The 21771-nt window shown below is 42.5% G+C and overlaps 1 protein-coding gene across 1 annotated transcript in view; it reads right to left on the reverse strand.

Moving 5' to 3' along the window:
- Positions 1-1368: 1368 nt before the first annotated feature.
- The window catches only part of AP1M1 (adaptor related protein complex 1 subunit mu 1), a 31787-nt gene continuing 11384 nt past the window's right edge, over positions 1369-21771 (reverse strand). The window contains exons 3-12 of the mRNA XM_044002672.1: positions 20243-20310; positions 18856-18986; positions 17929-18076; positions 15218-15344; positions 12047-12189; positions 10320-10391; positions 8420-8578; positions 6870-6995; positions 6087-6162; positions 1369-2907 (exon numbers count right to left, since the gene is read on the reverse strand). Of these exons, the coding sequence (XP_043858607.1) occupies positions 2885-2907; positions 6087-6162; positions 6870-6995; positions 8420-8578; positions 10320-10391; positions 12047-12189; positions 15218-15344; positions 17929-18076; positions 18856-18986; positions 20243-20310 (1073 nt within the window). The 3' untranslated portion in view covers positions 1369-2884. The remainder of the gene's footprint in view (positions 2908-6086; positions 6163-6869; positions 6996-8419; positions 8579-10319; positions 10392-12046; positions 12190-15217; positions 15345-17928; positions 18077-18855; positions 18987-20242; positions 20311-21771) is intronic.

Consider the following 21771-nt stretch of genomic DNA (forward strand, 5'->3'; position numbering starts at 1 on the left):
GGTCACAAAAACCCAAGGAGAGTAACTAGGAGGAGGGGGAGTGATTAATCATGAAATGTTGCACCGAAGACTGAAAATAGGTCATCTCATTTAGCAAGGTTAGGCCCGTGACAACTTTGGAGGGAGAAAATTTAGTTGTGTGGTGAGGTTGGAAGGCAAACTGTAAGGGGTTGAGAAATGAGTGGGAGGCAGTGTGTGTAGAGGAAGTGGAGACAGTGTGTGTAGAGGGCTTCTAGGAATCTGGCTGTGAAAGGGAGGGGAGAGAGATAAGATGATAGCTTGAGGTTATAGTAGTCAAGTGAAGGGTTAAGGATGGGGCGTACAGGCATATTTGTTGGCAGCAGGGAAGGAGGGAAAAGAGAGGGATGGGGGAGGGAGCAAGACATAGGGAGAGAAAGACAAAGACAGAGTTAGAGAGACAGAGAAGCTGAAAAGTTGGGATTTCAGGAGCAATATGCCAGAGGAGGTAAGAGAGGCCATCTCTTCTCTAGTAATTAAGAGCAAAGGAGGAAAGAATGAGAAATTATATTGAGGGGTTTTGAGGTGGGGTACAGGGGGAAGAAGTTCATAATGGATGGTCTCAACTTTCTTGTAGAAGGTATGGGGTCTCTGCTGAGGTGGGATGAAGCAGTGAATCTAGAAAGACATGTGCCTTTTGGTGATGTCATTGAGTTGCTTCTGGACTGGTAGAGAATAGCCAACAAAAAAGATAGAGATAATCAGTTTTGTTAGACCAAAAGGATCACTGTGCAGCTGGGAAGGAACATGGGAGATTAGTTAACTGACTGTGGACTCCTTTGGCGTGCTTGAGAAGCACATGAGCAAGGAACAGAGAAGTCAGATGGTGGAGGTTACCCAAGGCTGGGGTTTGGCAAGCAGGAACAAAGATAGGCCCAGAGACTTGACAGGAGTACATGGTTGAATTAGTTAACTATAGGGCTGGGCTATGAAGGGAGGAAGTGAGGGCCAGAGCAGGTATGATAGGGCAGGAGAAGGGGCAAGTTCTGAGCTCGGGATTTGGGAGGGGTGGCAGTTAGGATGCTACAGGGATTCAGGTTTCACAGACTGATGTAAAGAAAAGGACTGGGCTCAGGAGGTTGAGAATTCCTTTTTTCTCAGTATTTAAGCAGAAGCAAGGCCACCAGTTGTCAGGGATGCTGCAGACAACATTCCTGCTTCAAATGCATTATTGGATTAGGTGTGAGATCTGGACGTGTCACTAGAGATCACTTCTGGCATTAGGATTTGCTGGCTTGGATTGAAGTTAGCAATCATGCCACCACCTAAACCCCAGGCTATTTCCAGCTCTAAGCAAGACCTTTTTGGATGGACAGCTGAGACTCATCCAGTCAATTTCAGAAGACAAAGTAGATTTGAAATCTGCATTTAATGCAATATTGACCAATATGTTCTACAGTTGGGTGGTAATAACAGTAACTGAATTGGCATTAACAAAACACATAGCACTTTCATTTACAGAACACACTCTATTCTCACAGTCTCAAGAAGCATCTTCAGAAAACACCTGGGCCAAAGTCTCCCCTAGAAAATCACGATGTTGGATTCACAAGGACAAATGAGAGCAGACTGGGGTGGGAGAAGGGACTTAATGTCTCACCTCTCAGGCCCCTGCTACCTACCAGGACGAACACAACACGCAGCCCATCTTCATCACACTCATCAGCCCCCCAGCAGAGCTAGAAAAATACTGTTCTGGTTTGTAAAACTAACAGAATGGCACATGGTGTGAAAGGGGACCCAGAGCTAGGGCCCCAGCCTTTTTTCAATACATCCGAAATTCAAGGCTCAGTGGAGCCCCTGGACTGAAGGCACACACAGCCTGTGAACCTTTTGGCATGGCTGTGACCAAAAGGGACAATGGATTTTGAAAGGGTCTGCAGGATCTAAAAGATTCACCCAAACTAAAAAAGGGTAAATAATTCAATGAGCTTCTCTATTTGGCTTCTTGGGTAAGACTACATGGAATCAGTAACCCTTGTTACTCAGGTACAATCTCGTTTTCTCTATATTTAAATTCATCCTTAAGAGCTATAAGTGGTGTTTTGGGGTAGGGATGGGAAGGATGGTGGGTAGCATGACTGTGGGTCACTTCGCTACCCCAACAACGTCCTGGGAAAGTGAGTTGTGACAACCCAAAAGCAGGCAGCACATGCTCTGTAAACATTCAGCACTGGCCTTTTCTGTATGCCGATCCCTGTTAGGGAGACATACCCTAGACTGACTCTGAGGAGCAGTTTTGGAAGCAGATGTGCTGTGGTGAGAATCAGGGTGAATAGGCATGTACTTACCTCCAAAACTCTGCCTGATAACATCCTCCCCCATGAGCTGGATCTCAAAGAACAAACTTTCAGAATACATCATTTTCCCTAAATTTCCACTTGACGCTGCTTCACTGGTGCCTCTACCGTATTTCCAGTAAGAAGATGACTCACCTAGCAGTTATTTTGGCAAATCTGCCACCATCCTTTTTGGTACCACTCAGCTCACATCAAATCAGAAAAGAGCATTTTATTCTAAAATGGGGCTTTTGTCTCCTTCCAAAATTGACTTGGGCAGGCATGAACAGGGGAATTCTAAGATCATTCCTGTGTTCCTGCCTATTTGGGGCAAAGTGTGACTCAACTGGAACAGCAGAAACAATGTGTACAAATGATGAAAAGATATCCACACAGTCATGGTCAGGGCATATAATGCTGGGTGTCAAAGTCAATAAATATCTATTTAATTCTCTCTCCTCGGCTCGTTCAGATTCACTGAAGTCGCCACTGAAGACAAGACGCTGACAGCCTTCAGTACCACAAGAAATTCCTACAAACAAATTCTGGGCCTGAAGATGTGTGTCATCTGGGCTGGCAGAGAAACCTCATTGTGTTCGGAGTTGATAGTCTACAAGAGAGATAATTGAGAACAATTGAGATGAGCTTCCAAGTTCACTGACAACTGCCATTTCTCTCCTTCTGCTCCCCAACTTCCCTCTCCTTTTTATCAGTAGGTTAATGATGTAGACATAACCAAACAACACATGTTTTAAAATAAAATTATGACTAGAGACTAAAGCTTGGTCTGCCTGAGCAGGTCTTGGCATCTTTCTACCTATAAGGACTCCCCACTCAGCTCTGTGTCTATGAAACTGAGCACCTTCTGTAATATTGTTCCGCCCGAGTCCAAATTTTCTGCAGCCAACCAATGACATTTGGGAACCTGTGTCAGTACAAAGACCTTTCTCAATCTAAAAAAGACAAAGTAAGAATGGGCGGGGAACTTGGATGATGGAATTAGACAGGAGAAAACACAGACTAACGTCTGCTGACAGATATGTAACTCAATGCTCTATTCTAGGGTATGGAAAAACCAAAGACTGTAGGATCTATGATTTTCCCAATGTAGCTACTCCTTTCAATGATACAGATCATGACCAGGTATCCTGTGAAATTCTTGTCCATATCCTGCCCTAAATCCTTTAGAGGAGGTGCACCCCGGGTGCCAGAGGCTTTCCTCTAGGTTTGCTAACATAACGTGGGCACCATGTAGCCCTTCCGCTGTCCATCATCCCTTCCTCTCCCTACATGACTGGCCAACCTCCTTTTCTGGTAATACATCTCCTCTGTAGATCTATTTTTCACTATTTCTTAGGTGTGTCATGTCTGATAATTTACTGTAGTCTATCTATGTCCACCATTCATATTTCCATTGCCCTTTTGTGCTACCCAGAGTTCTGATATAGTTTCCAGACTGTCATGTTTCATGATTTTCATCAAAGAATATCAAGAGAAGAATACTGGTGTTAAAAGATGAATGTGTAAGGAAGCAGCTTGGGATGGTTAATTTTCAAAACATACTGTAACATGTTCTCTTCCTCCTCCTCAGTTCCAAATTCAGCTCACTCACTATGCCCCTGCAATACCTGTTTTTCAAACATTTTTTATTTCTTCTCCTTTTAAAATATTGTGATAGGTCATCTCCAAATGCTTCGACATTTTTGTTGCCTACAACACATCTTCTCTGTGTGTCCTTGGTCTGGTTCAGCTGTTTTTCATGACCTCATATGCCATCAAGGATTAAGGTGTTGAGTCCAAAAATGCAAAGTTCCAGTGTCACTGATGACTAAAATAGGTAACTAAAAATACTGGTTGATTCCAGTTCCATTTTTTTGCCTATTTGTTTTTCTCCACCTAGTTTTATCTACAAATGCTCATAGGTTGATTTTGCTTATTTAGGGCTTATGTCAAGCCATCTGAAACTCTTTTCCACCCTTCTACCAGTCTTGGCTTTTTAAAAGAGGTAATCCAGCTCATAACCTTCTATTATAATCCTCTGCAACATTTTGCACAAGTTTATGTTATTAGCCAATATTACATTTGCCTGTCATGTTTCCTTTTAGCAAGAAGATCAAGGGTTGACAGGCTGAGGAAGTTTTGGGGCTCTTTTGGCCTCTTTGTTGTGATAATTACTCTTGTATCAGTTAAATTTCTATAGAAAATATTTTTTCTTTACACATTTCCCAGCTTCAATAGTTTGTGTGAGCTTAAGTTGTTGTAAGGGATTGCAATGTCTTCTCAAATTTATCCCTTCTTATTCAAGTAATGATTTAAACTTTAGTCTAAGTAGTTCTAAGTGCACAGTAAAAGCTGATTTAGCAATGACTCTGCTCCCTTCCCCGCCACCCCCCCAACCAGTCATTTTCTGTTTGTTGAGTCAATTTCAAATTGTGATGTCATTTAGTACTGTCACACCCAGCACTTTCTAACAATCTTCTGGAAGAGAACAGTCATGATACATAAGCAGGAGGTTTCTGAATAGGCTTTGACCTCTTTCTTTTTGAATCTTGAACCATATTGTTTGTCCTGGTCTCCCATGCCCACCTTTGCAACAAAGTAACAGAATATCAATGTACATGTATGTTATTTTCATTTACAGGACCTTCTTTCGTTCTTCAAAGAATTTCTGCTTCTTCACTGAATTTCTCTACTTTTTTTTTTTTGGCAACAGATATTGCTACAAAAACTACAATTATCTTCTTGGTGGTCCTCTTGCTGACATTTATTAGGAAGAATTCAAGGTGAGATAAGTAAACATTTCACAAAATTATGTTTCTTGTTGCCTTTGGGTACAAAACAAAACCACTTTTAGCAACTCCCTTATTCACCTCTTAAAGGATAACATGTAAGTGACTATTTCATTTTGATACAACTTCCTTGTGTTTCCTATTTTCATTTATGGTGAGTAATATCAATATTGATATGGTTCCCTTCTGAGTTACACAAAAGAACTTAAAGACAATTATTTTCAGGGTTTAATTAGATTGTTAGTCACAAATATATAGTGTACTCCCCAAAGTTTGGACTACATCCCTAAAAGGTATACTTTGATTATAAGCCACACTCAAGTTTTATAAATGGCAGATTATAGAAAAAAGTATGGCATATCTTTGGCTCATAGTGGTTGTGAAGCATGAGAACAATGCATCTCTTTTTCTAGAACCTTCCTGGAACCTGGATGTGGGAAACTGACAGAGCATTAGATATGGCAGCCTGCTGAGTTGGGAAGAGCCCAAGACAGGACAGGAAACAAGTTTGGGTTTGGGTCCCAGCTCCAACACTTAATGGCTGTGAACAAGTCACTTTTCCTCTGGGAACCTATTTTCTAAAATGAGGAGGACAATAGTCTCTGCTTAGCCTCCCTAAAAGAGTTTGTAAGGCTCAAATGAGATTAATATGTATAAAGGGCCTTGTGAACCATACATGTGCTGGGTTTGGCTCTGTGGAACTATAATGGGAGGAAATGATTGGAAACACACGACCCTGTGGGACATTCTAGAGTCCAATATGACCCCAGAAATCTGAGTTTACATACCCTTTGAAATGAGGGAGAATCACCCTTCAGAAATCACTATACATCCTGTTTTTATTTTTGTTTTTTGACTAACATGGGCATACCCTAAGTGCTTTCCATTCTGTCTGTGCAGTAGGTGATGAACCTCTGAGCTGTGATCATGGGGGTTGGGGAAAGGGCGATTCTAATGCCAAAAGACCTGAGACATCATTAACCAGAGTAATGCAACTTACCTCCATTCTGGGTAATGTACCGAACCCAAGGCAAAGCTTGGTAGCCACTCTTCTCAATGATCTTCAGGTAGCGCACCTGCAGGGCCCAAGAGTGAACAATGAACAGTTGCCTGTCCTCAGAAGAATAAAGTGCACCTTCTTAGTGACAGTCTGCTTTCCTCCTGAGAGAAGAGTTCACTGATCTCCAGAATTTGGAGATGCTAAACATTTAAGCATTGTAAACAAATGTAAAAGTATGGGAAAAGCAACCAGGCATGTGGTGCTCCTTTATATTTATATTTTATTTATTTCCTGCGTTCTAAGGGCCCTCCCAGCTCTGACACCCCGTGTTCTAAGGGCCCTCCCAGCTCTAACATTCTGGGTTCTTAAGGGCCCATCCAACTCTGACATTCTATGTTTTAAGGGCCCTCGCAGCTCTGACACCCTGTGTTCTAAGGGCCCTCCCAACTCTGACATCCTGTGTTCTAAGGGCTCTCCCAGCTCTGACATTCTGGGTTCTAAGGACCTTCCCAGCTCTGACATTCTATGTCCCTCTCAGCTCTAACATTTTGTGCTTTGAGCTTTCAAGGCTTTAAATGACTTAACTAGTTTCAGACATTCTTAATTCAAACAGCTCTTAGCCTCCTCCTTTCTACGTTCTTGTCCCCCTTTTCCAATCAGAGCTGCCTTTTCCTCTGCGAAAGACTTGAAGTAGTAGCAGTCGGTAACAAGATGAATTTCCCACCCTCACTCGCCCAGCCTTGGACATCACTTCCAACAACTTTATATCATTAAAATAAAGACCTGTATCCCTGAGGTGGTGAAGTATGGGATTTCAAACTTGACACTTATGGGTGGTTTTCCTTCTTTGTCCTCAGCTTCAACACTGGGCAGGCCAAAGTGAGCTCTCATAAGATATTCCTTCCCTCCCTGTGCACAGAAGAGAAAGATGAAAGAGTAAGTACTGAAATATAAGCAAATTTAGCCAAGAGTCTCACCCTGAACCTCAGCCACATTTTTGGCTGGTCTAAGTATTGGTTTAGAGTAGTAAATGCACTGGAAGAAGTCCAAGAATGAGCACATCATTTCTCACTTGCAGTGGCTGCATGGCAGAAAGTCGTTCTCATGTACCAGGCTGCCTTTCAAACTTTCTGCCAGTTTTACCAAGAAAAACCGCTAGACCTATGTCTACAGCTGGCACCGGACAGAGGAGGCAAAAGCTTAATGTGAGTGGTGGGTACACACAGGCATATTAGGCTAAACACGTGGGAATGAGCTTCTAAAGGGATCTGTGGGGCCTGGCTCACTTTACACACATATCACTAAATGGAAGTCAACCAGCTAGGCTTAAATCTCTTTGGCTTGGTGAAATCTGCACTAAGTGCGGAGGGTTCCAGCCTGACTAATTGAGTCAGATCCTTTCCAAAGTTTCAGCTGACTCCAGATAGAGACAAATGAAAAAAGCAGAGGGAGAACAAAAGCCTCCTAAATGATCCCCAACCCCGCCCCCCAGTGGTTCCCTAAGATCTAACAAGTGAAGCCTGGACTCTGGCCCACACACTGGAGGCTTGTACGTTACCTCCCAGCTATGGCCAACATCCTTCTCTAGACCTAGAATTCCTTCTCCAGAACCTCACCCTGACCTGTGGAAATCTTATTCCTCTCTCAGTTCAGAAGTGCAGCTCAAGTGCCTTTTCTCATCATGAGTTTTCTTTGCTCAGGCCTCTTGAGATCACTTGGTTTTCTTTGTTTTGCATTGCCTGTCCGAAGTTCTGCACTCAGTAGCTGTGCTGCCCTGGACAAGTCACTGAACCTCCCTGAGCCTTACATCTATAAAATAGGGAGAACACTTACACTACTTCAAGAGGAAAGCTCTCTGTAAACCATTACTATTTTTCATTATAGTTATCTTTCCTATTAAACTAGAAACTCCTAGAAATCAGGCAATGGGCCTTATCACCAATCTCCAGATATGTTCCCCCATTAGAATGTAAGTTCCTTGAGGGCAGGGACTGATTTGGCTTTTGAATTTATACAAAATATCCCCCAGGCATAGCCCATGGCTTGGCACACAGTAAGTGCTTAATAAATGCTTTTTCATTCATTCCACTTTCTAAACCTATTTTCTTTAGTGCCAATCAGGGGCTCTGCATGTAGCAGGTACTTAATTAATGTGCTGATCTGAACCTTCCTTTAGAATTCACTTCTGGGTGAATAATAGTAATGTTTGACCAAACTGACAGTATATAGACACTTTGGGATAACATCAAGGACTCCCTCTTGGTGTATTTGAAAAGTTTCGGTTTTTGGACTGAGAAGAGGTGCTCCAATTTGGGGCTGAGGGGCTCACTCACCGGGAAGGATTTAATTGACCAAACAATTTCACTGTTCTCTGGGACCCACTTGACATTCCCCACAGTGGTTTTGAACTTTGGCGAGTCGGCATCATTGGGAACAGGAATGTGGATCTCCACATTGTTTGCAGTCGATCGGCGTTTAAACTGGCTCTTTGCCTATGGGAAGGCCACAAACATACTGAGCTTTCTTAGCAAAGGATAAAAGCAAGATCCACCACCCCCACTCCTTTATTGCAACTTGTTCTTTGCAAGCTGTGAAGGGACATGACTGCAGCTGTGGTCAGGAAATTGGGCAAGGAGGGATGCTTTTTTCTGAGTAATATTATGAAAAGACTCTATAGCAGAATGTTGTGGGGCACAGGGAGAAGCATTTAGTAAACATTTGCCAGAAAAGTGAAATTAAATCCCTACATATTTGGCTTCTATTCAAGCCTTTGTGGATTAAAAAACAAACCAAACTGGGTCTTTGTGTTATTTTCATCATGTGACTAAGAGTACAAGACCTGCCTCTAAGTCCTAGACACTTACTGTGTGACCTTGGGCAAGTCACTTACTGGTTTATGTTAATGAATGAATAAAAGCTATTTTTTCATTTGGTACACATAAAGGAAACCTGGATCTGCCCAGTGGGAAAAGCTGCTAGCTACCGTGTATAAAAGGATCTCCTCTGGGAAGCCCAGCCTACTGCCCGAAAACATAAGTGAGTCCTCCTTCCTCTCTCCTTTAGTTGTATTACTCAGGCGATCTTCACTCTTAACAATCCCAGCAGGGCTGAGACCCTCCTGAATACAACTATGGATGAGGAGCTCTCTGCCCACAAGGCAGCCTGTCATGATTCCCAGTCCTGGGCTGGCAACAACGTGCCTCCCTGTAACCTTCACCTGTCATAGTATTCTATCTAGAACAAGTCTACCTTGTCTTTCCACACAAAGGCCCGTGGGAAACCCTGCCTTCTCAGCCTCCTTCCTGCCAGGCTAAACATTCCCCATTCCTTCAACAGAATCTCATCTGCCATGGTTTGAGGCCCCTCCCCACCCTGGGCATGACTCAATTCTTGTAATCCATCAGGGACTCATTAACTGTCCAGGCAGTGTGGCTGAGCACAAACATCACTGGATAGGTGACGTCAATTCAGATTCTGACACTTAATTAACCTCCTCAGAGCCTTCATTTAATAGTAAAACAGGGATAATAATGCATGTGCACTATCTACACACAGGGTTACAAGGAAAGCATTTTAAAGAGCCACAGAAATGTGAATTATTCAGAGCAGTGGTAATCATAATGATAAATATTATTATGATACTAAGTACAACAAATAGCAAAATTTCACTGAGTTAAAATTCTCCTTTGGGGGATAAAAAAATTGCCTAGCATTGAAGCAAAGATTCCTTCCCTCCCAGGACTGTTGTGAGCAAAGTGCTTTGTAAACCTTACACTGTTCTAGAAATGGGAGCTATTACTACAACCAAGATAACCAATAGAAGAATGGTTTAAAAATGAATCTGGGGGGCAGCTAGATGGTGCAGTGGATAGAGCACCGGCCCTGGAGTCAGGAGGACCTGAATTCAAATCCGGCTTCAGACATTTAACACTTACTAACTGTTTGACCCTGGGCAAGTCACTTGACCCCAATTGCCTCACTTAAAAAAAAAAAAAAGAATCTGGGGGTGGCTAGGTGGCGGAGAGGATAGAGCACCGGCCCTGGAATCAGGAGGACCTGAATTCAAATCTGGCCTCAGACAGTTAACACTTACTAGCTGTGTGACCCTGGGCAAGTCACTTAACCCCAATTGCCTCACCAAAAAAAAAAAATAATAATAATAAAAAGCTTAAAAAAAAAATGAATCTGGGCTTTGTCTGGCGGGCCAGATCCACTTAAAGCTGACTGACCAACCTTAATCATGTACTCAATCCGGCTGTGGGAATGTTTCTCAATTACAGATTCGATCCATATCAAGGGCTTTACCTGGGAAGAGATACAAAGACGAAGAAAATGGTGAGTCTGAAACCATTAGCAATTTAACCCTTGCCAGAAACAGAAACCTCAAAACTTAACATAAGGTGATCTATCGGTGTGTGTTTCTGGCAAGCTGGTCTAAGAGAGGGAAAAAGCAGCAGAGGTGTTTTCATAGAGTTAGGCTTGGTAGCTCCATGGAAAGGTGAACAGCTCCATGAAAGATGACATGCAGGAAATGAAAGATCCTCACTTCCTCACCGATTTTCCATTTGTCCAGGACTGCATCCTCGGAAGAAGCCAGGCTGCCCTTGCTGGGAAAGTGGTCCCTCTGGCTTCCTCCTCCCTGAGCATTAGACCTATGGCATCTACTCCCTCACCCCATGGCCCTCTTCATCTTCCTCCCACCTTGGCCAACATCTTTCTTTGGGGTATGAGGACAAAAGTTGCTGTTCTCAAAGATAATGTCTGTACAGGACATTTAGCATGTGAATATAGAATGCCCTGCTTCCCATTACTCATTGATTCCACTACCAGACCATCTTTAGAGCTGTCCTATTGATAGTAAAAAAGAACTGGGAACAATGGTCGCCAAGGACTGGAATGTTCAATCACTGAGGTATGGCTAAATCAGCTATGGTTCAGCAATGGAACATACAATTATGGTGCTGTAAAATATAAGAAACATGTATAGAGAGATATGGAAATATAACAAGGGGATGAAGAAAAATATAAGCAAATCAGTTGTGACTATAAAAAAACTCACAACAAAATAGTTCACTGGTAGAAAAGAAACTGGAATTGGATAAAGAGCAAACTTGTTATTATTTTATTCAAGTTTATCGTATTATTTTTCTTCCTCTTATTACTTAAAATGTAAAGAGTTTGGATTTGATGGTTTTTATTGGAGGTTTTTTACTCCATAATTTTTATGTGATGAGTTATTAAATTTCTATGAAAAATCATGGGTATGATATATACTAATTTACATCATTCTCTATTTTACTTTTATATGGTGTCTCCCCAGAGTGAGGAACATTCCAAATGGATGAATACCGGGCCAAGAAACTGGTCTCCTAGGGGCAGCTAGGTGGTGCAGTAGATAGAGCACTGTCCCTAGAGTTGGCAGGTTCTGAGTTCAAATCTGACCTCAGACACTTGACACTAGCTGTGTGACTCTGGGCAAGTCACTTAACCCTGATTACCTTGCCAAAAAAAAAAAAGAGAAAGAAACTGGTCTCTTGTGAAGGCAGTTAGTGTCACTCAATTTACCTATACCCGATTATCCCCAGAGTGAATAGTGTTTCTGAACCTTCCAGGCTTAGCTTTCAGCCAAGATGCACGGCCACAGCTCTGAGTTTGGTAATTACATACGTGCTTTAATATGTTAATGACAAACCATTCTTATCTTTTCATTAAGTGGCTTCTCAGGATGACCAAACAAAGCCCTATTGGATCAGGAGATAGCACACCTATAGCAATCCTTGGGACACATGGATACCCGTGTTATCGTGGCCAATAACTGGGAGGAGCATATTCCTTGTTTCCTTTCTCTCTCAGAGGGTACTTTTTACTTAGGCCTTGGTCAGGTACCTGGAAGAGCTGACATTTTAAACTGTCTAACATTCACTACCACTGCCACCACACCCTAGCCCAGGCACACTTACGTGGGTGTTGAGGCGATAAGACATCAATTCAAACTCTCCATCAGGGGGGATAAAAGAAATTGTCCGGTCGTTCTCAAAGCGGGAGAGGCGCACACACTGGTGGAATTTCACATCTTCCAACTCTACTGACTTACTTTTTCCACCTGGAAGAAAGCAAGGAGAGAATGTGAGGAAAAGAAGCAACCAAAAGGACAGCAGAGAAGATAAAACACAAAAGGGGCCAGGACTAAGTCAGAAGACCTGGGCTGGAAGCCAAGCTCAGTCACTGATAACAAAGCAACTTCGAGTCTCTGAGCCTCAGTTTCTTCACCTGAAAAACTGGGCCAATAACCTCTGTATCACCTGCCTCACAGGATTGTGTGAAGAAAATATTTTGTAAATTAAAAAGCACCTCAAAAGGTGAGCAATTAGTAACTGACCAAAAAGTGGTAAGGATACAGGCCTTTCCCCTTGCCTTTTCAGCAAGTTCTGCACTTTGCTAGCTGTAGAATCTTGGGCACATCACTAAAACTTAGCCTTAGTTTTCTTGGCTTTCAAATGCTATCTATCAAACAAGTGGGGTGTGAGGATAAAATGAAATACTGGATATAAAAGCCTTTTAAAACTAATGCATTATAGAAATGCAAGGCAATACTACTGATCATAAACAGTCAATAAGCATTTAAGGAAGCACCTGCTTTGTGTCAGGCACCATAAGCTCTGGGGATACAAAAAGAGGCAAAAGGTAGTCCTGCTTCCATGAGGTTCACAGGTGAATGGGGGAGGCAAATGCAAATAGCTGGGGACAAACAAGCTATTGACAGGATAAGTCGGAAATCATTAACAGAAGGAAGCTACTCGAATTAAGGGGGAATTGGCAAGGTTTCTTTAGAGGTGGGATCTTAGCTGAGACTTAGAGGATGCCAAGGTTACTAAGAGGCAGAGATGAGGAGGGAGATCATTCCAGGCATGGGAGGACAACAAGAGAAAATGCTGAGAGAGGTGAGATGAAGCATCTTGTTCAAAGAACAGAAAAGCCAGGATACACAGAGAAGATCCCGGCTCACACTGTGTGGGGCAGAACATGTGGATACTGCATAGAGCAAGAGGGAGGACGGTGTAAGAAGACTAGGAAAGTAGGAGGGGGCCAGGGTATGAAGGGCTTTGAATACCCTTTAAACAGGATTTTATATGTGATCCTGAAGGTCAAAAGGAGCTACTGGAGTTTATTGAGTAGGGAAGGGGGTGGTGTGGCCAGACCCGAGTTTTAGAAAGAGTACTTTGACAGTTGGGTGGAGGATGGACCGGAGAGGGGAGGGACTTGAGGCAGGGAGACCAAGCAGGAGGCTCATAACCACGATGAGGACAAGAACAGCTGACCTTTCTAGAAGACTCTGGACTCTGCCAGCCCTTGATGCTTACCCCACCTGAGGCTGACAGTGACCCTGAGAGGCGAAGCAGGAAGCTGAAGCACACAGAGGGTCAATGACTTGCTTGGCTCACATGGCAGCTCTGCTGGAGGTAGGCCTCTCTGCACCACGTGACAGACACTCTCCTCTCCGGGTTCTCCTCCCACCTATCAGACTGATGCTTCTCAGTCTCCCTGAGTGAATCTTCTTCCAAGGCTAACGTTGGCTATCCCCCATGGCTCTGTGCTGAGTCCTCTCCTCTTCTCCCTTGGTACTACTGCCCCTAGTAGTCTCCTCAGCTCCTACGGGTTCAACACTCATCTCCATGCAGATGATTCTCAAATCTACCAATGCAAACCTCTCTGGGCACCTCTGACATCTCCAATTGCTTCCTGGACACCTCCGACAGGATAGTTTATAAACATCTTAAACTCCACATGTCCAAAATAGAATTTATTTCTCCTCCTCCCAAACCTTCCCCCATTCTTTCTCTATTGCTGCTGAGGGCACCACTATCTTCCCAGTCCCCTGGGCTCAAAACCCAGGAGTCATTTTTGACTCCTCCCTTGCTCTCACCTCCCATGACCCATCTGTTGCCCAAGGCCTGCTGCTTTCACCTTTGCAATCTCTCTCCCATATGCACCCTCTCCCCATCTTCTCTCCTCTAATGTTGCCACCACCTGATGCAGACCCTCCTCACCTCCTGCCTGGACAATGCAATGGTTTGTGGGTGGGACTCCTGGCTCAAGTCTCTCCCTACTCCCATCCATCCTCCATTCAGCCACCAAAGTGATTTTCCTAAAGTTCAGGTCTAACCACGTCATCTTCTTCCTTACTCAAGAAACTCCAGTATTTCTGTTTGAAGGGCATTCAAAACCCTTCATACCCTGGCCCTGTTCCTGCCTTTGCAGTCTACGGATACCTTACCCTCCACGTACTCTGTAATCCAGTGGCAGTGGACTCCTTTCTGTTCCTCCAACAAGATCCTCCATCTCCTGACTCTGGGCATTCATTCTCTCTGGCTATCCTCCAAACGGTCTTCCTCTTTATTTCCAATTTATCCTGTCTACACCCTATTTGTACATGTTGTCTCCGCCATTCGAGGTAGCTCCTCAAGAGCAGGGACTATTTTTAGTCTTTGTATCTGTCAGAGCTCGGCATGGTGCTAGTACACAGTAAACACTGAATACGTTTTACTGACTGTCAGAGACGAACAAACTGTGATTCCCCATCCTGGCTGAATAGATGATTGGCTGTGTGACCTTGGCAAGTCATGTCCCTTTTGTGGGCCTCATCTCTCTCATCTGAAAAAGGAGGTTCCTGGCCTAGATGATCTCTGAGGACCCTTCAAGCTCTGGGATTCTATATATTTATGGAGTAAACCATATAAAATATGGTGAATCTCACTTATTTAGACTTGCTGGTAAAGCTAGTCTGAAACAGACAGAAATGTAGTTTCATGATTTTACACAAAGACAGCAATTCCAAACAATCTAGCAATGGCCCAATTTTAAAGAAAAAATAAAAATAATTTGCATAAAGTGCCGTCCTGAAAAATGAATACTTCAAAAGGTCATGAAATCTGGTTCTTCCTGTGGGAAAGCTAACATTTGCCTTAAAATCTCATTCACATCATTTATTTGCTTAGCAAACTCTTCTTCCTGGGGTAGAGAGGTTTTCTTCCCCTACCAAAGAAAAGGCTAAGTCCTTATACAGCAGGGATGCACTAAGGAGGAAGCATGGACATGGAGCTCACAAAGAGTCCATTGGTGTGGATACTCACGCCCTGTATTGTCAAAGAGAACTTTGTCATTGAGGCCCAGGCGAAGTTCTGGCATTCCTGAGAGAAACACCCTCATCTTAATGGAGCCCACAATTTCACTACGGAGGACATTCCCATTGGCGCTGACCTATGTGAAGAACCAAGCAGGTTAGGCAAAACTGTTGTGGGATGGATTGCAAAGAACCTTTGTACATTAATATAATGAAATTAGATCAATCAATCAACAAGCATTTATTAAGTGATTACTATGTGCCGGGTATTGTGATAAATGCTGATGATTCAAACAAAGGCAAAAACATGTTCCCTTGTCCTCAAGGAGCAAGCATTCTCATGGGGAAAGACAACATGCAAAAAGGCAACGTGTGTGAGATAGATAGAGCATAAATTGAAGGTAATCTCAGAGGGGACGCACTAGCAATGGGGGAGTCTGGGACAGATCTTGAGATGGTATAGAATTTGACAAGTCTGACTAGGCTTTCAATAAAGTAGTATCATCTCCATGCAGATGACACCAAATCTACCTCTCCAGCTTTCATCTCTCTCCTGAGCTCTAGTCCCACACCATCAACTGCCTGCTAATTAACTCCACCTGGAGTCACTGACATCTCAAATTCAACAGGTCCAAAACAGACCTCATTAGGCTTTCCTTCTAAACCCACTTCTCCTAACTCGACTATTTCTGTTGAGGGAAACACCAACTTTCTAGTCACATAGGTTCAAGAATCCTTGATTCTTTACTCTCTTTCTCTCCCAAAATTCAGTTGGTTGCCAAGTGCTGTCAATTCTACCTCCAAAATGAGTTTGTCCTTATTTACACAGGAGGAAATAGAAACTTGGAGAAGTAAAGTGACCAGGGAGTACCAAAGACAAGAGTCCAACCCAAGCCTTCTGACAAGTCCAATACTTTTTCCACTTCTTCAGAAAAAAGGACCCTCTCTTTTAGCCAAAAATAAGCCATTCAACCAAAGTTTGACAAATATGTAAAATTAGCCTTGTCTAGTTTTACTTAAGATCTTTATGGGACTATCTTCCACTCTGTGCCCAAAGACCCAATGGAAAGGATTGGTAGAAACCTAAGTTCCTGCTACTATCACTGTCAGATGTTCCAATGCTCCCACTTCCTTAAGCTAGATAGAAGTCAGTTTAAGGAGGAACAAATTGTACTTTCGGCTTGGTGTTGAGTTAGAAAGAATAAGTTCAGGCAGAATAAGTGGGAAGACAGCACAGATTATCTGGATCCTTTCCTTGCTTCCCAAATTTAAAACTTTAGGAACCTTTTTCTCTTAAGCCCCACTGATACTAACACCAAGTGAAGTAGACCTAATGTAGGTCTTGTTTATCTAGATGTGGTTTCATAGAACATAAGAACCAAAGAGGACCTTGGAAATCATGTCCTACCCCCTCATCTTATAGAGGACCAGAAAAAATAAAAAAAGAACATGGCTCAGCTGCATACCAGCAAGAGCCAGAATAAGGGTTCAGATCCGGGTTTCATGACTCATGGTTCTGCAATCTCAACCAAACAAGAGATAGGACAGAGAGGATCACAGATGACAAAACAGACAATTTTGATAACATATAATTTAAAAGTTTTTGCAGAAATAAAACCAACACAGCTAAAATTAGAAGAGAAGCAGGTTAATTTGGGGAGAAATCTTTTCAGCAGGTTTCTCTGATAAAAATCTCATTTCCAAGGTATATAAGTTCCTGACTTAAATTTAAAAGACTAAGTCATTTTCTAATTGATAAATGATTAAAGGATATGAACAAGAAGTTTTCAAAGAAGGAAATCCAATTTATCAATAGTCATACAAAAATCATTAATATTTAGAGAAATGCCAATTAAAGCAATTTTGAGGTTCTACCTTATACCCATCAGATTGGCAAAACTGACAAACAAGGAAAATGACAAATGCTGGCTAGACTGCAGGAAAGAAGGCACATTAACGCACTGCTGGTGGATCTGTGAATTGGTACCGCCACTCTGGAAAGCAATTTGGAACTATGCCCCAGAAATTGTTAATTAAATACTATCACTGATATTCCAAAGAAATCAAAGAAAGAGGAAAAAACATTTATAGCATCTCTTTTTGTAATAACTAGAAATTGGAAACTAAAAGGGCTCATCATCATCTGGGGGAATGGCTGAACAAATTATGGTACGTGAATGGAAGAGAATACCATGTGCCAAAAGAAATGAAATGGGGTGGTTTCAGTGAATCCTGGGAAGACTGGTATGAACTGTTGAAGAGTGAAGTGAACAAAACAAGAAGAAATTTATACTATCAACAACCCTGTAAAAAACAACCAACTTTGAAAGATGGAAAAACTTTAATCAGCTCAATGACTGACAATGATTCCAAAAGACAAATGATGATCCACGTTACCACCTCCTGACAGAAAGGTGATGGACTCAGGTTGCAGAAGAGACATTTTTTGGGGGGAGATGGCCAAAGCTGGAATCCATTTTGTTTGACTATGCATATTTGTTAGAAGGGTTTTCTTTTTCTTTTTTTTTCCCATGGGTATATCATGAGAGAGAAAATAGATTTTTGTTAATTAATGAACAACCAAACAAAACAAATTTCAGCACTCTGCCACACTGACTTGGGGATGTCTTAGGCCTCTGTAGATCTGCTAATTTACAAAGTTTAGTAGCTTTTATTTTCGTTTCAAAAAAAAAAAAAAAGCAAGTAAATCAATGGTCTTACCAAGAGGTTAACAGATTCGATGACATCCAGGAACACCTCATTTTTTCTATACTTGATTCCCTCAGATCTCCAAGACACAGCATTAGTGACCGTGGCTGGTGGACGGGGGGCTCCAGTTTCTAGTTTGTGGCCTTCTTGAGTGATGTATCTTTATAATCACATGATTAGTGTTAAGAAAGTATGACTAACACAGAAATAACTACTTTAGTCACTTGACTGAATGTTACACTTCAAGAAGTGAACAAAGGAAACTCTTGGCAGCCTAGAAAAAATATCCTAAAGCACAGAATGATAGAGTAGAACCTTAAAGTTGGTAGGGGGTTTATAGGGATCTAATCCAGATGGGTACCACCTCCTCCCCCCAATCTACTTAAGCTCTAGGAAAGAGCAGCTTAATTTCTGGTTTTCCCAAGTAAAAAGAAACCATTAACCCATGTCTGCTAATAAAGAAACTCAGGAGAGCAAGATAAGTCCTAACAAAAACATTCTGACGGAGTGAAGTATCATGACCACTTCAGGCATCGAATCCACATTAAATTGTGACTGCAGAGCCCCAATATAGGGCTATTCAAGCCCTTCAAGGATGACATATTAGGAGACAAATAGTGTTTCTAAAGCTATATCAGTAACACTGGGATACCAGTGTACATTGCTTCAGGATTTTGAGAAGCTGTCATCTGGTGCTACAGGGGCTGACCCACATCGAATCAAAGTGCTGCTCCCCTCCTGCCCAAATCACGGTAGAGTTTTTGAATTTCCATGGATGAAAAGGTCCCTCTTCATACATAAGCTAGAGCTAGCCTGACAGACACAAAGTCCATCATCCCCCAGGCCATGCCTGTCAGACGGACTTGCCATGGAAAGGTTATTTCCATGCTACAAGGTGGAACTGGAAGAGGGGAGATACATGGAGCTACTGATACTCACTCTTGCAAAATTTTGCTGTCAGTGGTTTGAGGGTATCCAAAATCCATTAATTCATCTAGTAATTCATAAATAATAACAAAATTATCACGAATGCTCTCTTCTTCCAACTCTTTGAAATATTCAGAAAATACCTAACATAAAAGAGAGAAAAAACATGAAAAATTCACAGCTAATTCCTACATATCTCTGACTCTTCTACTTGGAAAGGCACTTGGCAATCTAGCCCCTGGCTTCTTAAACTATTGGTCTTGACCCCATATGGGGTCACATAACTTAATGTGGGGGTCACAAAAAATTGGGCAACAGTAAAAGGTTATGTATACCTATTTTATATGCTTATGTACCTGGGGTTGCATAAAAATTTCTCAGGTGAAAAGAGGTCGTGAGTGGAAACAGTTTAAGAAGCCCTGGTCTAGCCTATATGTCACTCTCAAATTATCTGTGCTGGGATAATGAAACATTTAATTTTCTTAGTTCTATGTTGAAGATGGAAAACCAAGTACTTACAAGCAGGAGGAAAAGTTCAACTTGGCTAGAAGACAGAGGACTGGCTGGTCTAAAACTTGCCCAGCAGCACACTCTCCTGCAATTACCCATGTTCTCTTCTTTCTAGATGTTTCCTTTCTTCTATCACCTTTAGGAGAGCTTGTGACTCTTAGATCTAGACTCCTGGCAAATATGTCATCTCTCTAATGTGTTGTTCCTTCCTAATTGGCTTTCCTAACTCTGCCAGACCCACATAACCTAGACTACTGTAATAGTCTGTCAACCTATTTCTCTGACTCAGGCTCTCTTATCTCCAATCTCTTTTACTATAGTAATTTTCCTAAGTAATGCTCAGGTCTGATCAAACCTCCCCTCCTTGCTCAAGAGCCTTTAGCAATGTGTCCTTGCTTATCAAATACAAAATTGATTCCTGAACCTGGTATTCAAGGCTTTCAAGTTCTACTCTGCTTTGCTCCTCTTGTCTCCTGGTACTCTCCTGCATATATTATTATTGTTATTCTTATTTTTATTATACATTCCAGGATGCTCTTTCTTGCCTCTGTTCACTCACACAGGTCATTCCTTAGGCCTAGAATAGCATCCCACTCCTCACCTCTACCTGGATATGATCTCTCCTCCCAAGGAGCACTGTCAAATGGTATTCTCATTCAACCCTCCCCCCCTACCCCCATGACCTTCTGGTTCAAACTATTCCCTATTACCACTCTCTACTCCACCATTGCATGACTCTTGTCAATGTCCAAGGTGCAACCTCTGTGGAGTACTGCCCTCTGGGGGACAAAGGACACATTGCAAGGGTCCTATTGAGGTTGGCTGTGCAGGGTGAATGAAGTTAGATTATCAAGGAAAGGAAAACCTAATTTCCCAATTTGGCACTTACCTGTACTACCTTGTAAAGAAAGGCAAACACCAGAGACACACAGGCATTCTTCTTAGATGTTGCAACCACTGACAGAAAACCTATTAAGGAGCCTTTGAAGGGAATACATTTGGAAAGGTCTGATAATCATTTACTCTGCTACAGGCCAAGAGACCTGATGGGGCTGTTGTGGTAATTCAGATCACACCGTAGATCAACCATCGACAGGATATATATGGCAGTGGCCCCCAAATGAGAAGGGCACAAATCATCTGAAACCCTGTCCCTAATCTCTAAGGCCTGGCTCAAGCCTCATGTCCATCAGAATGACCTCCAGAATTTACTCCCTCTCTACCCCAGTTGTGACTATCTCTTTCTTTTATGTCCCTATCTGTCAGTGCTACAGCACTTGTGTTCAGGTTGTGGCCTATTTTGCACTTATGGGTTTGTAGCTATTTCTGAGTGCTTAATAACGAAAGGCAGTGTAGCACAATGGCAAGGCCATTGGTGGAAGCCCAAAGTCTGGTGCTCTGGGCCTGTCACTCACTCAATGGGGACTTGGGTGAGTCACTTTACTCTTCTGAGCTTCAATTTCCTCACCTGTAAAATGTGATTAATAAAGCCTAACTGGGTAGTTGAGAGGGGTGACAAAAATCGAAAGCATTACTATCGACTTGCCACGAGGAAAGCCCTTTGTCCATCGTTAAATGCTCTAGAAATGTGTAAATTATTATTCTGGTCATTCTAGACCGTGGGTTCTTGACCTGAGTGTGAACCAGTCTGTGAGCTTTCTTTGCAATTTTTTTTTTCAAATTTTTTTTCCTTTTAGTGAGGCAGTTGGGTTAAGTGACTTGCCCAGGGTCACACAGCTAGTAAGTGTCAAGTGTCTGAAGCTGGATTTGAACTCAGGTCCTCCCGACTCCAGGGCTGGTGCTCTATCCACTGTGCCACCTACCTGCCACTGTGAGCTTTCTTTTAAAAACATTTTCATAATATTATTTCAATATCACTGGTTTCCTTGGTGATCAAATGTATTTTATTTTATGCATGTACAAGCATGATTCTGAGAAGGGGTCCACAGACATCACCAGGCTGCCAAAGGGGCCCATGACACCAAGGAGGTTGAGAAGCTATTCTAGACAAATGTCTAGAAGGGTGTAAACATTTAGAATGTAATTCTAATCTCAACTTGCTTTAGTGTTCTTTATCCTTGCAATGTGCCAGCAAAGGGGTCTGCCCCCGCCCCCCCCCAAGCAGTGCCATGCATCGTGGACAGCCCTGGGCCAGGGGCAAAATCCATTCCATCCTGTTTCATCACCCTGCCCCACTCTTGGTCTGGCAGACGAGTAGGACTGAGGCAGTGCATGCCTTCATGGCTGCTTAGTCTCCATCTTCTGTCTTTGGTATACATCCTCAATCCTCACACTAAGCACAATGAAAAGTTCAGACAGACACAGTCTCCATAAGGGTGTAAACATTTAGGAACTACTCAGAGCTTTCTCTTCCTGGTGCTCTATTCAGGTCCTTCTAACATCTATCAGTTCTCTTAA

Source organism: Dromiciops gliroides, chromosome 1 (assembly GCF_019393635.1).
Source record: "Dromiciops gliroides isolate mDroGli1 chromosome 1, mDroGli1.pri, whole genome shotgun sequence".
Lineage (NCBI taxonomy): Eukaryota > Metazoa > Chordata > Mammalia > Microbiotheria > Microbiotheriidae > Dromiciops > Dromiciops gliroides.